This window comes from Haliotis cracherodii, unplaced genomic scaffold (assembly GCF_022045235.1).
Source record: "Haliotis cracherodii isolate W230 unplaced genomic scaffold, xgHalCrac1.p SCAF_6, whole genome shotgun sequence".
Taxonomy (NCBI): Eukaryota; Metazoa; Mollusca; class Gastropoda; order Lepetellida; family Haliotidae; genus Haliotis; species Haliotis cracherodii.
This window is the reverse complement of record NW_027266319.1, coordinates 61,048,243-61,066,405: the sequence shown is the minus strand read 5'-3', so window position 1 is coordinate 61,066,405 and position 18,163 is coordinate 61,048,243. Positions and strand designations below refer to the sequence as shown.

At 41.6% G+C, this 18,163-nt stretch overlaps 1 protein-coding gene across 5 annotated transcripts; it reads left to right on the top strand.

Annotated features, from left to right (window-relative positions):
• Positions 1-3,162: 3,162 nt before the first annotated feature.
• Positions 3,163-17,901, top strand: LOC139446749 (cytochrome P450 1A5-like). 5 transcript variants are annotated; one of them, XM_071228052.1, is made up of 11 exons: positions 3,163-3,261; positions 5,250-5,443; positions 6,845-6,922; positions 7,305-7,403; positions 7,757-7,850; positions 8,464-8,622; positions 9,386-9,594; positions 10,184-10,312; positions 12,741-12,845; positions 13,831-13,965; positions 17,395-17,901. In XM_071228052.1, exons 2-11 carry the CDS (start codon positions 5,287-5,289, stop codon positions 17,739-17,741), a joined length of 1,512 nt encoding a protein of 503 aa, XP_071084153.1. In that variant the 5' UTR covers positions 3,163-3,261; positions 5,250-5,286; the 3' UTR covers positions 17,742-17,901. The 5 variants fall into 5 exon arrangements, with proteins under 5 accessions (XP_071084153.1, XP_071084157.1, XP_071084155.1 ...); XM_071228054.1 differs by lacking the exon at positions 3,163-3,261 and adding an exon at positions 4,087-4,141; XM_071228053.1 differs by lacking the exon at positions 3,163-3,261 and adding an exon at positions 4,151-4,373.
• The last annotated feature ends 262 nt before the right edge of the window (positions 17,902-18,163 follow it).

Genomic DNA, 18,163 nt, shown 5'->3' with positions numbered 1-18,163 from the left:
AACCCTGTACCTGCGACCCTGTTACTGCTATCCTTTAACTATAACCCTGTACCTGCGACCCTGTTACTTCTATCCTTTAACTGTAACCCTGTACCTGCGACCTTGTTACTACTATCCTTTAACTATAACCCTGCTACTAGTATCCTTTAACTATAACCCTGTACCTGCGACCTTGTTACTACTATCCTTTAACTATAACCCTGCTACTAGTATCCTTTAACTATAACCCTGTACCTGCGACCTTGTTACTACTATCTTTTAACTATAACCCTGTTACTACTATCCTTTAACTATAACCCTGTACCTGCAACCTTGTTACTACTATCCTACAACTATAACCCTGCTACTAGTATCCTTTAACTATAACCCTGTACCTGCGACCTTGTTACTACTATCCTTTAACTATAACCCTGCTACTAGTATCCTTTAACTATAACCCTGTACCTGCAACCTTGTTACTACTATCCTTTAACTATAACCCTATACATGCGACCTTGTCACTACTATCCTTTAACTGTAACCCTGTACCTGCGACCCTGTTACTACTATCCTTTAACTATAACCCTGTACCTGCGACCTTGTTACTACTAACCTTTAACTATAACCCCGTACCTGCGACCTTGTTACTACTACCTTTAACAATAACTCTGTACCTGCGACCCTGTTACTACTATCCTTTAACTATAACCATGTACCTGCGACCTTGTTACTACTATCCTTTAGCTATAACCCTGTGCCTGCGACCTTGTTACTACTATCCTTTAACTATAACCCCGTACCTGCGACCTTGTTACTACTATCCTTTAACTATAACCCTTTACCTGCGACCTTGTTACTACTATCCTTTAACTATAACCCTGCTACTAGTATCCTTTAACTGTAACCATGTACCTGCAACCCTGTTACTGCTATCCTTTAACTATAACCCCGTACCTGCGACCCTGTTACTACTATCCTTTAACTATAACCCTGTACCTGCGACCTTGTTACTACTATCCTTTAACTATAACCCTGCTACTAGTATCCTTTAACTGTAACCCTGTACCTGCAACCCTGTTACTACTATCCTTTAACTGTAACCCTGTACCTGCGACCTTGTCACTACAAACATGTAACGTCATCCCCGTAACTACGTCACTATCACTACTTCACTGTACGTGCTACTGTGTAACTACAACCCTGTAACTACCACACTGTAACTAATACTTTATGATTTCAATCAGCATGGCAGCTAGACACAGAGACTACGACACGAGTGTCTCTCGGAAACCATTTATCCTAGATCCGTTTCCGAGCTGATACCGTCATTTGAGACGTCATCCGGGCCACAGCTCACTCCCCATGCGCCGTGTGACCCTCCACACTAAAAATGTTTTCCGCCACATCTGTGGATTGTCAAGGTGATGAATGATAATGCAAACCAGACAAGCCCAAAGACCCTTTATTGACACTATAAAACCATAAAGTTTCGACACAGCCGTTGGTCAATTTGACCGAAGCACGAATAACTTATTAACGAATTACAATCAGGAACGTGATCCGTTATAATTTGACCTCAGGTCATCGCCATGGAGTAGCCAATCACGTACCTGGAATTCGATCTCACACATTTGATTGATACAAGTTATATTCAAATGGTTTCCTCACACACAAGTATGAAAAATTAATAGATAAACATGTAATACTGATGTAAATACTATTATTAACACTCCAGTACTTTATTCAACACACTGTACTACCTACCAACTGTGGTTTCGCAAAGGGTGGAGTGAGGAACGCCTTTGTATCACTGCAAAGCATCTTTGTATGGCAATCTGTCGCTGTCCGAAACGTGGACGTTCAGATCTGGATCTGCAACCATAGCAAATAGGACCATCAAGTGAATGAGTATGGTTTTACGTCACTTTTAGCAATATTCCAGGGGGACATCAGAAATGGGCTGCACACATTGTACCCATGTCGGGAATCGAACCTGGGTCTTCGGCGTGACGAGCGAACGCTTTACTGGGGACCCGTGAAGATCCGGGTTGGAATAGGTCTTCAGCAAACCATATTTGCCGTAAAAGGCGACTATGCTTGTTGTAAAAGGCGACCAACGGGATCGGGTGGTCAGGCTCGCTGACTTGGTTGATGCATGTTGCAAGAACCTGTCTACATTACAACAACGTTGATGTTCTGCCCTGGCCCTCCCTTTGAACCCGATAGAGCACCTGTAGGATGAACGTCAACCACAACCCCAGACGTTGCAGCAGTTGGGCAACCATTCCCCAGGATGTGATTCGCATACTCGTCTCTTCCAGGGGCAGGAGATGTCAGGCCGCTATCAGTTCCAACGGGGGACATACGCGTTATTTGTGGTAGCTGACCTTCACCTTGGACTTTTCCTATGTACCAATCACTGAGATGGCTACAATCACCAATTGCTCTCTCCACAACATTTTGGCTCAATACATTGTACGGTTCCTCGTATGAATGTATTTCCCTACCTCGCACAAATCTTGCTTTGCGTTTCTTTTTTTTGAAGAGTATAAATCACATTTATATGTTGTGAATTCATATATACAGACGTCTGTTATATACCTGATGTGCAGATTGTGAGTCGTTTCGCGCAATGACAGCCGAGAGAGCGATGCGTTCGTTAGACATTCAATAGCTTTGCGGAAGATAGTGTCACGTTCATACACAAGCCACGCCCACTCATGAATATTGTAGACTTAAGACCATTGAAGGTTTAAGGGCCTTCAACAGTCAGTGCCGATAAAGGGAGATGTAAAATGTAGCCATAGGCGACTTCATAGTTACTGACAATAGTAGAGGCGTGAATACATTCTTGTGTGAGTGCACAAACATACATTGAAATGTATAGGAACGTTTTGAAGAATTTTGATTTTCAAAAACCTAAGCAATATTTGTCATTTTTTCCATCCGTATCATTGTAAAGCAATTTATATAACGGATAGATAGTAAAATGGCCATCCCGCATTCATCAGTGTTTGCTTTAATTTATTCCATTTTGACATTATTGTCACTTTATCTGTGTGTCTCCACCTCTGTCCCTCTATGAGCGCGAAGTTTAACCTGCTGAGGCCGGGTGTCCTATGGGCATACGCACTGCAATGCACGCTTCAGGGTTACGTCCCTTGTTCGCCGGTTTTACCAGAGTTAGGTGAGACTACAAATCTCTTTCCTCCAATATCACCTGGCAAAACTGGCCGTGATATAGCTGACATTAAGACCACAGCGGCGTTGAACATCTATGTGGTAGGTATATGAAACATTATTTTATCATATACCTATCAATGATATGAGGCACTTTACATGTGCGATAGAGCCAACGTGGTTATCACATGGGGTGTAAAAACCAGACCCGTATTACATCCCTGCCGGGGCTGATATGGCTTGTCAATGCATTTTGAATGGGCGATGGGTGTCAGCGTGGGTGGTAATAGATTAGGGTTACGTCCCTTAGTGCCTCGTCTGCTCGTCTGTTCAGCTGGCTTTCCCATGACAATGACTTTCAAAAAAGGAGCCCTGTGGGTATAGATGCTGCCATGAACTCTGCAGTGGCAGGAGCAGTACAACAATACCCGTGCTCGCGGATTTTATGAACGTAATCCAAGTTTACACATCTCTTCCCTTCAATATTACCTCACACGGTGTTATCCAGTTGACATTATGATCTTATGGGCGTTAAACACAGACACAGACACAGACATATACACAGACACAGACACAGACACATATACACAGGCACAGACACACACACACACACACACACACAAACACACAAAAGGAAACGAAAACAAACAAACAAAAAACCTTTATTTCGAGTACTGTTACTATTATTTGTTAACAAACAAGCGATCGTGGTGCAACAACAACTGTTATGGAAGAAGGCCCATGTATACAAGTTCTCAGTGTGAGCACAAACTACGTGATAGTCCACTAACAAAGTGCACGTTATTTGCCAAGCAAGCGGACCATGTGTACATATATCGTTGACCTATTTTCACCGCAGCAACAAAAGGAACATAAATAGACGGGGTCTCAGTACGTTTCGCATCACAAATCTTGTTCACAAACCATATTTGGGCAATGCTTACAATATGTGTAGTCCTTGCGACTCTGCACCTACGGCTATGTAAGTACTAAATGTAACTACACACTTCAACCGTGTCACTACATACAAGCCACTCACACCCTGTAAAGATGTCCTGTGTCTATTTGCCTGCAACTACGACCCAACACTACAACACAGTAGCGACTCTCCTGCGTTGACGATAAACAGGGCAGCCCTTGTCCGTGATTGACAGACACAAGTTCACTGCTGTATGACTCAGATAAACTCGAAAATGCCAAAGCAAACAACTCAGGTATGTCATGCTATCTGTGTAGCCGTACAAGTCAAACCTGGTACATACTGTTCTATGACATAGTACAATAATGTATAACCTCGACTCGTCACACATACTCGATGTGATTAGACTGTGTCTATATTAAGATCATATTTTCTGTCACGCCATATAAGGATTTAAGGCTAATGTTATTTATATATTTATCATTGATGTTTACCATTGATACACGTCACACACACTTTCGTCACGTCTCTTTCCTTGAGATTCTGATTTATTAGAGTAGAAAACTGTTGGGTCAGCTTGACCAGCCGATCAATACCATTATGTTACCGCAAATGTAGTTCGATCAAATACCTGTGTCGCTTAGCGTTCAGGTGAGTATATAGAACATGCGTCGGTATTGCCCAATACCGGCCCCATAGACAGACACAGAACACCAGTTGACTGTTCGCCCAGAGATAATAACAAACTCATTTATTTCTCTCTCGAAAATCCACTGGTATATGAGATAATTATATATATGTAATTATATACAATTTTTAATGTGTAGGATTTCCTCTTTTGTTTTATGCTGTATAACTGTCTATTTGACAATTCAGCATTTGTTTGCACAGACAGTAGCCCCAGTGCTAACATCACGTTGCAAATGGTCCCAGACCGATCCCCCTTATACTTACATCAAACAAATGAAGCCAAGAGGCTTGGTATTATCACATTAACCACTGTTAAGATGGCTTTGTGTAAGGGATGCTGTTAGTACCTTGTCTGTAGACTTCATGTTGACCACAAAGTGTAATCTAGCATAAGTGCAGTATCTATATGTAGTACTTAGACATGTGTTTATTTGTTGTGGGTCAGAAACATGCTTTGACTAAATGATGCACTTTGTTTCAGAATCAAGTACAGCTGAAGAGACTTCTAAACAGGGACGATGTTTGAGTGGTTACTGCAGTTGTGGCCACAGTCGGTGGTAACCCAGACTCTTGTTGTTGGGGGTGTGGTTGGTGTGATCGCCCATAACCTCTTCAAGAAGCGATACAACTTGCCGCCCGGACCCAAAGGATGGCCAATCCTAGGAAACATTTTGGGTGAAAGACTTTTTATGCTCATTTTTCTACAGCATCATTGGTCAGATTCAAGATGTTTAGATGATTATGTTTTGTTGGACATTGGTAAAAAGATCGTTAAAAAACTGAGCCTGATATTTGTGTGTTCAAAACTAAAACTGGTTTTAATAAATTATCACTGCATGAATTATTTAACTTGACGGGAGGGGAAAATATACCAACTGTGTAACTAATGGAATGTATTTTGTTTAAGGTTGACTATGTGTCGACGATTTATGCTTCTTTAAGGGTTAGCGGTTAGGGTTATGTTAGGGTTAAATTAAATATCAAATTTATTTAAAGGTATCGACAATTTATGCTTCTTTTATGAAAGAAGGCATTCTATCATATTTATTGGTTTTCATGTCGGGGATGAAAATCTAATTATGATAATCTGTATGGCTGCTTTAATTACTTGTTTGGTCATAAACCCATATCTATTCCATATTGCCAATATCAGCAATAATTTATTATAATTATTTGAGGAATTAAAGAAAAAATCTTTTTCATAGTCTATAATTCATGATTTAGAATGCTTCAATGAATAATGAATCTCAGCGTGTCTTATTCCATGAAAAATGTCAACACTCTTCCATAAATGTTTTGTTTGTTTGTTTGCTCAACGCAATTCCAACCCGGATCTTCACGGGTCCCATAAAAGTAGCAACACTCAGAGGCAGAGCTACATAACCGACCCATGTTAACTGGAGAGAATCCCTATATATCACAGGGCAGCTGACACGTTTATGTGGGTTGCTGGCTTGTGATCCATCCCCCTGGTGACTGGGTCAGGTTAACCTTTATCGCATGTTACAAGTATGTGAGGTTGAAGGTACTATCAGTGTACATGGCGTTGCCTGTACACATCGTCACGGGAAGGGTAAATTGTAATGACACTCATACTTCAATCAATTTGTTCAATACTTGTGCAGTCTACGTGTAGAAGACGACGGCTCAGCGAGTGAGTGAGTGAGTGAGTTAGGTTTTTCGGCGCCATGACGGCGTGGACACCAGAAATGGGCTACACACACATTACAACCGAGCATTCGGCGAGACGAGCCATAGCTTTAACCAGTAGTCTATGCGAGGTTGAAGGTACTATCAGTGTACATGGCGTTGCCTGAAAACATCGTCACGGGAAGGGTAAATTGTAATGACACTCATACTTCTATCAATTTGTTCAATACTTGTGCAATCTACGTGTAGAAGTCGACGGCTCAGCGAGTGAGTGAGTGAGTTAGGTTTTTCGGCGCCTTGACGGCGGGGACACCAGAAATGGGCTACAAACACATTACAACCGAGCATTCGGCGAGACGAGCCATAGCTTTAACCAGTAGTCTACACCATTGCCCCACGAAATTTCGGAATATCATTTTTTTTTAGAATTACAAGGGGGTCTCCTGTTTCGGAAATTCCGTGATTTGAGCAAAACGTACGGTCCTGTTATGAAGATTATGTTGGGTAAGTTTGCCTTCTTCACGATGGTGCAATAAGTTCGACGAGTGTCAAAAGTCAAGTAGAGTACTGTGATATTACGGCTTAAGTCAATGTCGAAAGAGCTTGTAAGGATTGGACATCTATCGTTAGCGTCTTGTCATTCGAACCGGCGTATTGATTCAGGATATATCTCATAACACAATAGGTATATCATACGCTTGATAATCGAGCAATAATGAAGAAATGCGTCTGCAGTTTCCGTGATGTAAATGCGAGGTACTCTATGGGTTATCACAGCTATACCTAAATGGTCAGAAATAGCATTGAATCATAATGTATGTTGAATCATAATGTCATATGTATTTTTTCACGTGCAGTAATAGAAGTGGACTTACATTTTTTACAGGTACTCGGATTGCAGTTGTTTTGAGTCGAATCGATGTGGTAACAGAGGCTCTTGTTACAAGACAAGCAGACTTTGCCGGGAGGACTGACATTTGTTTTGGTGAGAAACTACAGGAAGATATACGTGAAAACAGATGTTCTTTAACTTCCTTTTATAATATGCTTTGAAAGAGAAAATTACAACCAGAGCTAATTTTTTTCGAAGATAATCTGCTTATTATCCATAGGGTAATTGGCATAAACATATTTCAGTCAGTCTCAATAACCAGTATAAGGTTACCTTCACGTTTATTTGCGACTTCGTGAGGTCACAGAAGGCATTTCCACAATTAACTCACTCGGGACAAACAATCCGGACTTTCTCATAATATGTGGTAGCTGTTCGGCAAATATTTTCGATAGCATATCAGCCATACATGTATGATGCTATTTAGAAGAAGTACATTTTTACAGTTAATGTGATTACTGAGGGAGGAAAAGACATAGCCAATGCATCGTACGGCCCAACGTGGAAGTTGCACAGGAAAATAGCATCTAAAGCGCTGAGGTAAACGTTCATCATCATCATCATCATCATCATCATCATATGACACCGTATATGCCAAATAAAGACACATTACGAAATCTGTACGTAACCAAGCTTAGTGTGAAACCAACGAACAACCAACAAGTGCTTTACCACCAATGAACACATTACAAAATTAACTAGGTTAACAAATAAATACAAATTACTGCACAGCAATTACAATGGCAGTACACAATAGAGTGTTATTACAATATTCAATGACAGTATGTAATATTTATTATGGCAGTGGTCAGTATCAAATACAAAAATACATTGGAGATAGCAAAGGTCAGTGATAATTGTATGTTCACCCAGCGGCGACAGCGGTCAAAGCTTACGAGATGGCCCAACGCAGGGAATCTGAGGTGATGAGTGATCTTCACACGAAATTTGGTCATGATGTAATGAAAGAGATACGAGAGATATGTGAGAGATACGAGAGGCACGCTCTTGCCCCTTGTATACAATCTAATCAGCTACTGGAAATTTCCACACAGTGCCATCACAACAGTTACAATCATTGTTTAACTACAAAATACACTGGCATTTAACAAATGTAAAAATTTGGAAATAGATTTTTTATTTTTTATTTTAGGCACTATCTCAGGGGAGATAACCTCAGTCGTAAAGTGTCCCAATCCCTCAAAACATCTACAAAGTTGATGAGAAAGGAACCAGGAGCCTTTGATCCTTTCCCCTACCTGTCACTTGCGATCTCCAACGTGATGACAGGAATGTTGTTCAATAAAACCAGGTAATTTTATCGTTGCCACCTTTGTAAAATAAAAAGACAGAAGACCTAGATGTGCTTTTTGCACGTTAACGTTTTTAACGTTGTTCTTTGGGTATTATCTGAGTTCGAACACAATGTTGTCTTTTTCATGTACTTGTTGACACAGATACGATATAGTTCTAAGTCTGTTTTGGGGTAATAAGATGTTGTTTCTTGATGACACTCCAGAAATCGGGTTTAAGGTCGCGTCCAAGATTGTTGCACTTATATAGCGACGTGCATGCACGTGTGTATGTGGCTGCTTGTACTAGTCCGTACTGATGCCGATTTATAGTGCTTGCACACTGAGATACCATGCCGCAGTTTAACATGAATACCCCACTCAGACACAGTATACTGACTCCGAGACGACCTTGTTTTAGCCCTTTAATGCCGAGCGCCAGACATTCCCTTATTTTGTTTAACATTAATATTATTTAGATTAAGGAACATCAACTGATAATGTGATATGTATGACAGAGATACGAATATGAATCAAGTGCTTTCACGTTTTGACATGTACTCCATGATCACCCATCACCCAAGTCATCTAAGGCAATGCAACTCGCTGTGTTGAGTAACGTCCCTTAGACCTATTATCATTGGTTCGATTCTCAGATTCACCCTGAGTATCTTTCTTGGGTTGTCAGTACCATATCCATTCTCATGGGTTTCGTCAAAGTGGTAAACGTCTGTGACCTGCATCATGTATACCAAACTTACCAACACTCTCTTTCAACTCTAGCAAGGATACGGACTCTGAAATCTATAAAACATACGTTGTCAACCTAGACAATTTCATGAAGGAAACTGCAGATGGTTTTCTCGAAGATGTAATTCCCCTGCTTCATCTGTGTCCAACGGCGAGATTTAGACGTGTTATTGGTATCGCAGGAAGGATGGGAGAGGCCGTCAGGATCGAAGTTGCTGCCCACAGAGAAACGTTCCAAAAGGGTTCGGCAACCATACCTAATTGCACTTATATCAGTGTTTACAGAAATTAATTGATTGGCAAATGGATAATACTTTTTAGTCATATGCATATGTACCCTGAAAATGCAACACTTCTTATTAACGATTTATTTTGCTTCAATAATTCTATGATCTTCTGTGAAATGTGTGTTGAGATTTAACTAAATGTGGAATACAATACCGAGTAAGGTTGGTATTGGTTACATGACCTTAAATAATAACAAGATGTCTCTACTATTTGCGTTAGTGGCATAGACAGATGTCCAAACAAAATTACATTTCAAATACTGTTTAATCATGTAGCTCCCTCTAACTTAACAACTAGTGATTAATTGAGGAATACAACATGAATATACATGTTTGGAGAAACACCGAAAATTACTTTTTTCAGTGTTTCGGTGTTTGTTAAGTGGTATTTCTGCAATCAAGAAAGAAAGGAAAAATGAGAATAAAACATATGAGAAAACAAATATAAATAAACCCGGGGTTCTCAAGTTCACACGGAAAATACAGATCACTTATATATGAGTTAGGAGAAAAAATGAGAATCTGATTGTTATTGCTGTTACAGATGAGATACGGGACTTCACAGACGCCTTGATACTAGCTCAGAAAGAGGCTGAGGAGGAGAACGACCCAACCCTTATGTCACAGATCACAAACACACACATGGTCCATACAATCACCGACCTGGTCGTTGGTAAGTGCTAAATGGGACATCATAAAATTCCGACAGTTTGAATAATGTATACGACAATACATATATCTTGTACTGGTCGAGATACATTGCAATTTGTTTTTCTGGCTAGGTTCATGACGTCTCACTGGACCATCACATGGTACACACATACCGGGATTCCGAGACAGAATAGGCCCTCAGTATCACATGCTTGTTGTTTTGGTTGACTGCGTCATCGTGCCCCTCTTCCGTGTGTGACCATGTTGATGCTTGAATTAATCAGATATACTGAGTCAAACTGAAAACTTCTCATTTTTAAAAGTAATCCCATGTATGATATACAACGGACACATGTATCAGAGAAGTTAATTTTTAATAATTAATGTCCAAAGAAGGATTTTGATTAACGGTGGTAACCATAATTTGTTCCAAGCACCTACGGTATTCGGTAATAACATCAATAGTTTAAATCATAAGTCCCAAGCACGAGAATCTGATGGCACACAAGTTAAGTAGCGTGTATGGCCACCATGTGCGTTGACAACTGCCACAAGACGCCCTTGTGATGCTTGTGAACACATGATTGGGAAGACGACGCCATTGTTGCTGCAAAATGGTGCCAAGATCTTGCAAATTCTGTGGTTGGTTCTGGGGAGTGCGCAGACTTCTGCCAAGAGCATCCCAGACGGTTTCGATGGGGTTGGGGTCGAGAGACCTTGACGGCCAGTCCATGACGTTGACCCCCGCATTCTGAAGGAAATTCCTTGTCAAAATTGATGTGTGAGGGTCTGGCATTGTCGTGTTGGAAGATCAAACCGGGTCCATGTGCTGCCATAAAAGGCAGAAGTTCTGGTGCCAGTACCTGGTCGCGGTGAGCAGCAGCGTTAAGGTTGACACGGATGACAGGAAGCCTGGAACGTGCATTGCCACAGAAAGCACCCCACACCATGACACTTCCGCCTCGAAATCTGTCAACTTCCTGTACACAACACTGGGCGTAGCGTTCATGACAGCGACTCCGCACCCTCGCCCTACCATCAGCAAATCGAAGATTAAATCGGGATTCATCACTGAAGACGACTTGATTCCAATTCCTCCGAGTCCATCGTAAGTGTCGCTGTGCCCACAATTGACGTTGAGGTCTGTATAATTGAGTCAGAATCGGCCCGCGGTATGGCCGTCGTGCTTGAAGGTGAGCAGTTCTCAGACGGTTTCGAACAGTTTGCGCACTCAGTCTACCCCTAATCATTTCATTTCGGGTTGATGTAGCCGTCAAAAATGGGTTACGGAGGTGACGTAGGACAATCTGACGATCCTCTTCATGTGACACGTGGTCGACCTGGCCGAGGGCGATCAGCGGTGGTACCAGTTTACTGTAGACGCGTCTGTAAAAGTAATCATCAACAGTCAGTCGACTACAACACATCATCCTTGCGACTTCAGCTACAGACGTTCCCGTCTGCAACATGCCGATGGCACGTTCACGTTGCACATTTGAAAGGCGTGGCATGACAAATGGCCTTAAAGACTTTTGTTTTCTTGTGTTTTTCTTTTTTTGTTAATGACTGCTAACAAGTATGGCTGAAAACACGTGCGGTATTATGGCCACGTGACCAGTTGCACGTGAAAAAACACTTTTGCCACTATAGTGCTGAGCACATGATTTTGATACGTGGCCATTACTGTTTAAATGCACAACAAGGGCCCACAATGATAACTGGTCAACATGTTAAAATTTTAGGATTGTGAAGTTTTTAATTTGGTTCAGTATATGTCTTGACGGTAGATGGTAAAACGTATTTGAAACCTTCCCATGACATGGGTCATTCGCTTGTGTACATGTATTCCCCACGATAAATGTACAAACAATTTCCTGAAATAAAAGGCAGAACAGTCATACCTTTCTACAGTTGGAACCTACGCCAAGGTAGACTTGTGCCAGGCGTCCTTAACAACTGTATAGAGAATCCATTTATGCCCCCTCTTCCTCCTCCTGGTGAGACCCGACCGTGAAAATCGAACACGACAACCTCTCTTGAAGAGACTCGTCTCTCTTCTCAGCATGATTCTCAGGGTAATATATCAATATAGTATATCATCCTGATCAATCATCTATAAAAGAATCCTTTAAATCATCAGTAGGATTCTGCTGGTGATATTTCACCACAGTAATCATCCTGAACAATCATCTATAAAGAGAATCCTCTAATCGCGGAGTAGGATCTTCCCGGTAATCGTATACTGGATAACCGACCATATACTTCAGACATCTCTTAGGATTGTCCTGATTGATCTGGTCATGGAACTTGTACATGACGGCTGTCTATTGTTCTATTGTATGGCCTATGACGCCTCGTGTGGTTTTCACGACGACGTCAACGACGTATTAACAGAATTACAAAAGGTATTTATAAATAAATGATCATAGCTCAATAATCTAATATTTCAGCTGGTACAGATACCACCAGGAACACACTACACTGGTCTCTCCTGACCATGGCTCTACATCCTGATATTCAGAAGAAGGTACAAGCAGAGGTGGACTCTGTTATTGGTGTGTTTTCATTTCTACTATTGCCAACAGTTAAATCTGTTGCACATCGTCTTGTGAGGTGTGGATTGGGGATTGGGTGAGGGGTGGGGTGGTATATTGCTACCGGTATCAACGCTTATTATTCAGGTAATGTCACTCAATCATTTACATCTTCATCTACATTGTTTCTCCATGGTTGGGTTCTTTTCAACAGACCACAAACACCGTTCCTCATGACATTGTGGACTAATTATTGCCTCTTGGAATGTACATGTACCGTATCGGCATCATTGATTACAGGAAATAAATCCTTAAGCAAAGGGGTATTCAAAGTATTGAAAAGGGAATGAATTTCAGGTGATTATATATGGGTTCTAATCATTAGTTAGAATCGAACTTACCAATTTAACGATGAAACCTGGATAATGTCCATACAATCTAGCTTTCTAAAATGTGAAATCATTAATTTGATATCTGTATTAAGAAAAATGTATGCAAAACCTCTGTGCTCTCTGTACATGAAATGTGTTCACTTTGAAATGTCCCGAGTCAATGATAACTCGGTCGTATAGGACCACTTCAAGCAATATTATCAACCACTTATTGCTTGCAAAAGCTGAGTGTGTTTGTTTGTTGTTTAGCAATATTCCAGCTATATGACGGTGTTCTGTAAACAATCTACGTGAATCGTTCTACGCAGTTGGGATGCGATGACATGTATCAACCTGACCACCCGATCATAGGTGCTGAAGATCAATTCCAGAATGTTTAGGGGTAGCCAAAGTTATCAGTCATTTGCTACTTGTCAAAGTTGAATTTCCTATTAGGAACAAACATAGCCTTGATTTTGAAATGAGTATTTTATCAATTTCTTCGTTCCTTTGATAAACAATAGACCAGAATTCATGAACGAATAGAATAACAAACTGAACAAAACACAAATATACACATTCATAAACGGGTTAACTATTGGCGTGATGTTACCGAAATATTGCTATGGTTGCAGATCCCGATCTCAACGTTCACGTTTCGGACAGGGACAGGCTTCCATACACAGAGGCAGTGCTACACGAGGTCATGAGGATGAGGACAGTAGTCCCCGCTGGTATTCCTCATTCCACCCTTTGCGATACCACAGTTGGTAGGTACTGCACATGATCACACATTTGAGTGTTGATGATAGCAGTCAGACTTGTTGTAGGCATGGTTATATTGACTTAAATAGGGAACGTGTATGATGTATCTGCATGTGAGTTGGATCATTTGGACGCTTGTGAAGTTTCTGATCTTGTGTTGGGTCGTCTTGACACTAATGATGCTGTTGAGCTTGTGAAGTTTCTGGTCGTGTCTTGGGTCGTCTTGCCACTGATGCTGTTGAGCTTGTTACGTATCTGATCTTGTCTTGGGTCGTCTTGCCACTGATGCTGTTGAGCGTGTGATGTATCTGATCTTGACTTGGGTCGTCTTGACACTAATGATGCTGTTGAGCGTGCGAAGTTTCTGATCTTGTCTTGGGTCGTGTTGACACTAATGATGCTGTTGAGCGTGTGATGTATCTGATCGTGTCTTGGGTCGTCTTGACATTGATGATTTTGAGTGTGTGATGTATCTAATCGTGTCTTGGATTGTTTAGTGTGTGATGCATCCGTACTTGTCTTAAATGGTCATGACACTGACGAGACTGAGTGTGCCGTGCATTTGCGTGTGAGCAGGATAATTTGGACACTGATGCTGTTGAGCTTGTGATGTATCTGATCTTTGCTTGGGTCGTCTTGACACTGATGCTGTTGAGCTTGTGATGTATCTGATCTTTGCTTGGGTCGTCTTGACACTGATGCTGTTAGGTGTATGATGTATCTGATCTTGTCTTGGGTCATCTTGACACTGATGCTTTTGAGCGTGTGAAGTTTCTAATCTTGTCTTGGGTCGTCTTGACACTGATGCTGTTGAGCGTGTGATGTATCTGATCTTGTCTTGGGTCGTCTTAACACTGATTCCATGAGCGTGTGATGTATCTAATCTTGTCTGGGGTCGTCTTGACACTGATGCTGTTGAGCGTGTGAAGTTTCTGATCTTGACTTGGGTCGTCTTGACACTGATGCTGTTGAGCTTGTGACGTATCTGATCTTGTCTTGGGTCGTCTTAACACTGATTCCATGAGCTTGTGACGTATCTAATCTTGTCATGGGTCGTCTTGACACTGATACTGTTGAGCGTGTGAAGTTTCTGATCTTGTCTTGGGTTGTCTTGACACTGATGCTGTTGAGCGTGTGATGCATCTTATCTTGTCTTGGGTCGTCTTGACACTAATGATGCTGTTGAGCGTGTGACGTATCTAATCTTGTCTTGGGTCGTCTTGACACTGATGCTGTTGAGCGTGTGATGTATCTGATCTTGTCTTGGGTCGTCTTAACACTGATTCCATGAGCGTGTGATGTATCTGATCTTGTCTTGGGTCGTCTTGACACTGATGCTGTTGAGCGTGTGAAGTTTCTGATCTTGTCTTGGGTCGTCTTGACACTAATGATGCTGTTGAGCGTGTGAAGTTTCTGATCTTGACTTGGGTCGTCTTGACACTGATGCTGTTGAGCGTGCGAAGTTTCTGATCTTGTCTTGGGTCGTGTTGACACTAATGATGCTGTTGAGCGTGTGATGTATCTGACCTTGACTTGGGTCGTCTTGACACTAATGATGCTGAGCGTGTGATGTATGTAATCTTGACTTTGGTCGTCTTGACACTAATGATGCTGTTGAGCGTGTGAAGTTTCTGATCTTGTCTTGGGTCGTCTTGACACTAATGATGCTGTTGAGCGTGTAAAGTTTCTGATCTTGTCTTGGGTCGTCTTGACACTAATGATGCTGTTGAGCGTGTGAAGTTTCTGATCTTGTCTTGGGTCGTCTTTACACTAATGATGCTGTTGAGCGTGTGATGTATCTGATCTTGTCGTTGGTCGTCTTGACACTGATGCTGTTGAGCGTGTGATGTATCTGATCTTGACTTGGGTCGTCTTTACACTAATGATGCTGTTGAGCGTGTGAAGTTTCTGATCTTGTCTTGGGTCGTCTTGCCACTGATGCTGTTGAGCGTGTGATGTATCTGATCTTGACTTGGGTCGTCTTTACACTAATGATGCTGTTGAGCGTGTGAAGTTTCTGATCTTGTCTTGGGTCGTCTTGACACTGATGATGCTGTTGAGCGTGTGATGTATCTGATCTTGATTTGGGTCGTCTTGACACTAATGGTGCTGTTGAGCGTGCGAAGTTTCTGATCTTGTCTTGGGTCGTGTTGACACTAATGATGCTGTTGAGCGTGTGATGTATCTGACCTTGACTTGGGTCGTCTTGACACTAATGATGCTGAGCGTGTGATGTATGTAATCTTGACTTTGGTCGTCTTGACACTAATGATGCTGTTGAGCGTGTGAAGTTTCTGATCTTGTGTTGGGTCGTCTTGACACTAATGATGCTGTTGAGCTTGTGAAGTTTCTGATCTTGTCTTGGGTCGTCTTGCCACTGATGCTGTTGAGCGTGTGATGTATCTGATCTTGACTTGGGTCGTCTTTACACTAATGATGCTGTTGAGCGTGTGAAGTTTCTGATCTTGTCTTGGGTCGTTTTGACACTGATGATGCTGTTGAGCGTGTGATGTATCTGATCTTGACTTGGGTCGTCTTGACACTAATGGTGCTGTTGAGCGTGCGAAGTTTCTGATCTTGTCTTGGGTCGTGTTGACACTAATGATGCTGTTGAGCGTGTGATGTATCTGACCTTGACTTGGGTCGTCTTGACACTAATGATGCTGAGCGTGTGATGTATGTAATCTTGACTTTGGTCGTCTTGACACTAATGATGCTGTTGAGCGTGTGAAGTTTCTGATCTTGTGTTGGGTCGTCTTGACACTAATGATGCTGTTGAGCTTGTGAAGTTTCTGATCTTGTCTTGGGTCGTCTTGACACTAATGAAGCTGAGCGTGTGATGTATCTGATCTTGTCTCTTGGATAGCATTGACACTGATGCTGCTAAGTGTGATGCTTCTGTATATGAGGATGATTATAATGAGAAAGGTAACTTTGAATTACTACCGTTGATAACGAATATGACTGACATCAGTGCAGACTAAAATGATCACATCAGTGATGACGGTATGTTAAAAAGAACGTAAAAGTTATGACGATGAATGAGAAATGATAACAGTGGTTACCATTAGCGTCCGTTATTCCACCCATTGTGATACACGCTGCCTCCGTTGCGTAGTGAATAGATCGGCTGATCGGTTCGGAGACAGTACACTGCGGCTATTAGTACGGCAGTACAAGTCCGGACTATTTCTAAATAAAAATTAAAATATGTATAAGTCCGGACCAACAGAAGAAACCACACGCATAACGTACGTACACGTTAAATAACATTTTACCTGTCCTCAGAACAGTTTGTGGATAATACAGTTTATTGATAATATTTTTTTGATCAAACATAGGTTATGTTATGTATAGGTTATGAAATTGCACATGCATGTTGAAATATGGTATGCACTACAGTACGAACAGTAAATGATGAGGTGTCATTGCAGGTGGATACGATGTTCCCAAGGGTACAATGGTGTTTATCAACCACGACGCCTTGCACTTTGACCCTGAACAATGGGAGGACGTCAATACGTTTAAACCTGAAAGATTCCTAGACTCGGAGGGGAAGATGGGACCCAAGCCAGAAAGCTGGCTTCCGTTCTCTGCCGGAAGGAGAGTTTGTCTCGGTGAGACTGTCGCCAAGCCTGAACTTCACCTCTTTCTCGCTGGAATTTTGAGAGTATTCACCATTTCACTTGCCCCAGGAACACAGCACGACTTTGAGCCACGGAGTACTGGAGCACAAAATACCCCAGGCAGATACCAAATTGTCGCCAAATCGAGAAGTTAAAATTGTGTAAAATATAGAACCAGACATGGACTTATATTTATATGATATACATGACTTTTCAACTAACATTTTGTAATGGCATGCAAAGTGTTTCCGTGTCAGTTATGAATGTTCAAGGTTAGCTGCTGATAAATAAAGGTGCAAACATGTCGTTTTTGATGGATTACATACTGGCGATCACGCCAATGTGTGAGGCTTGAAAGGTGTCTGAACAAATATTGATATAGAATCAGTGTGGTTGATTTTGGTTATGTGAGAGGATGACAGAGTTTCAGATAATGCTACACAATCGTATACGGCAATGAACAAGATGGGACCAACCAAACACACGAAACATCATCACACACGAATTTTATCAGATTCAGTGGTTTACAGACCATTATAGGTTCACATCCATTCTACATTTTCACTTTTCATTTTGA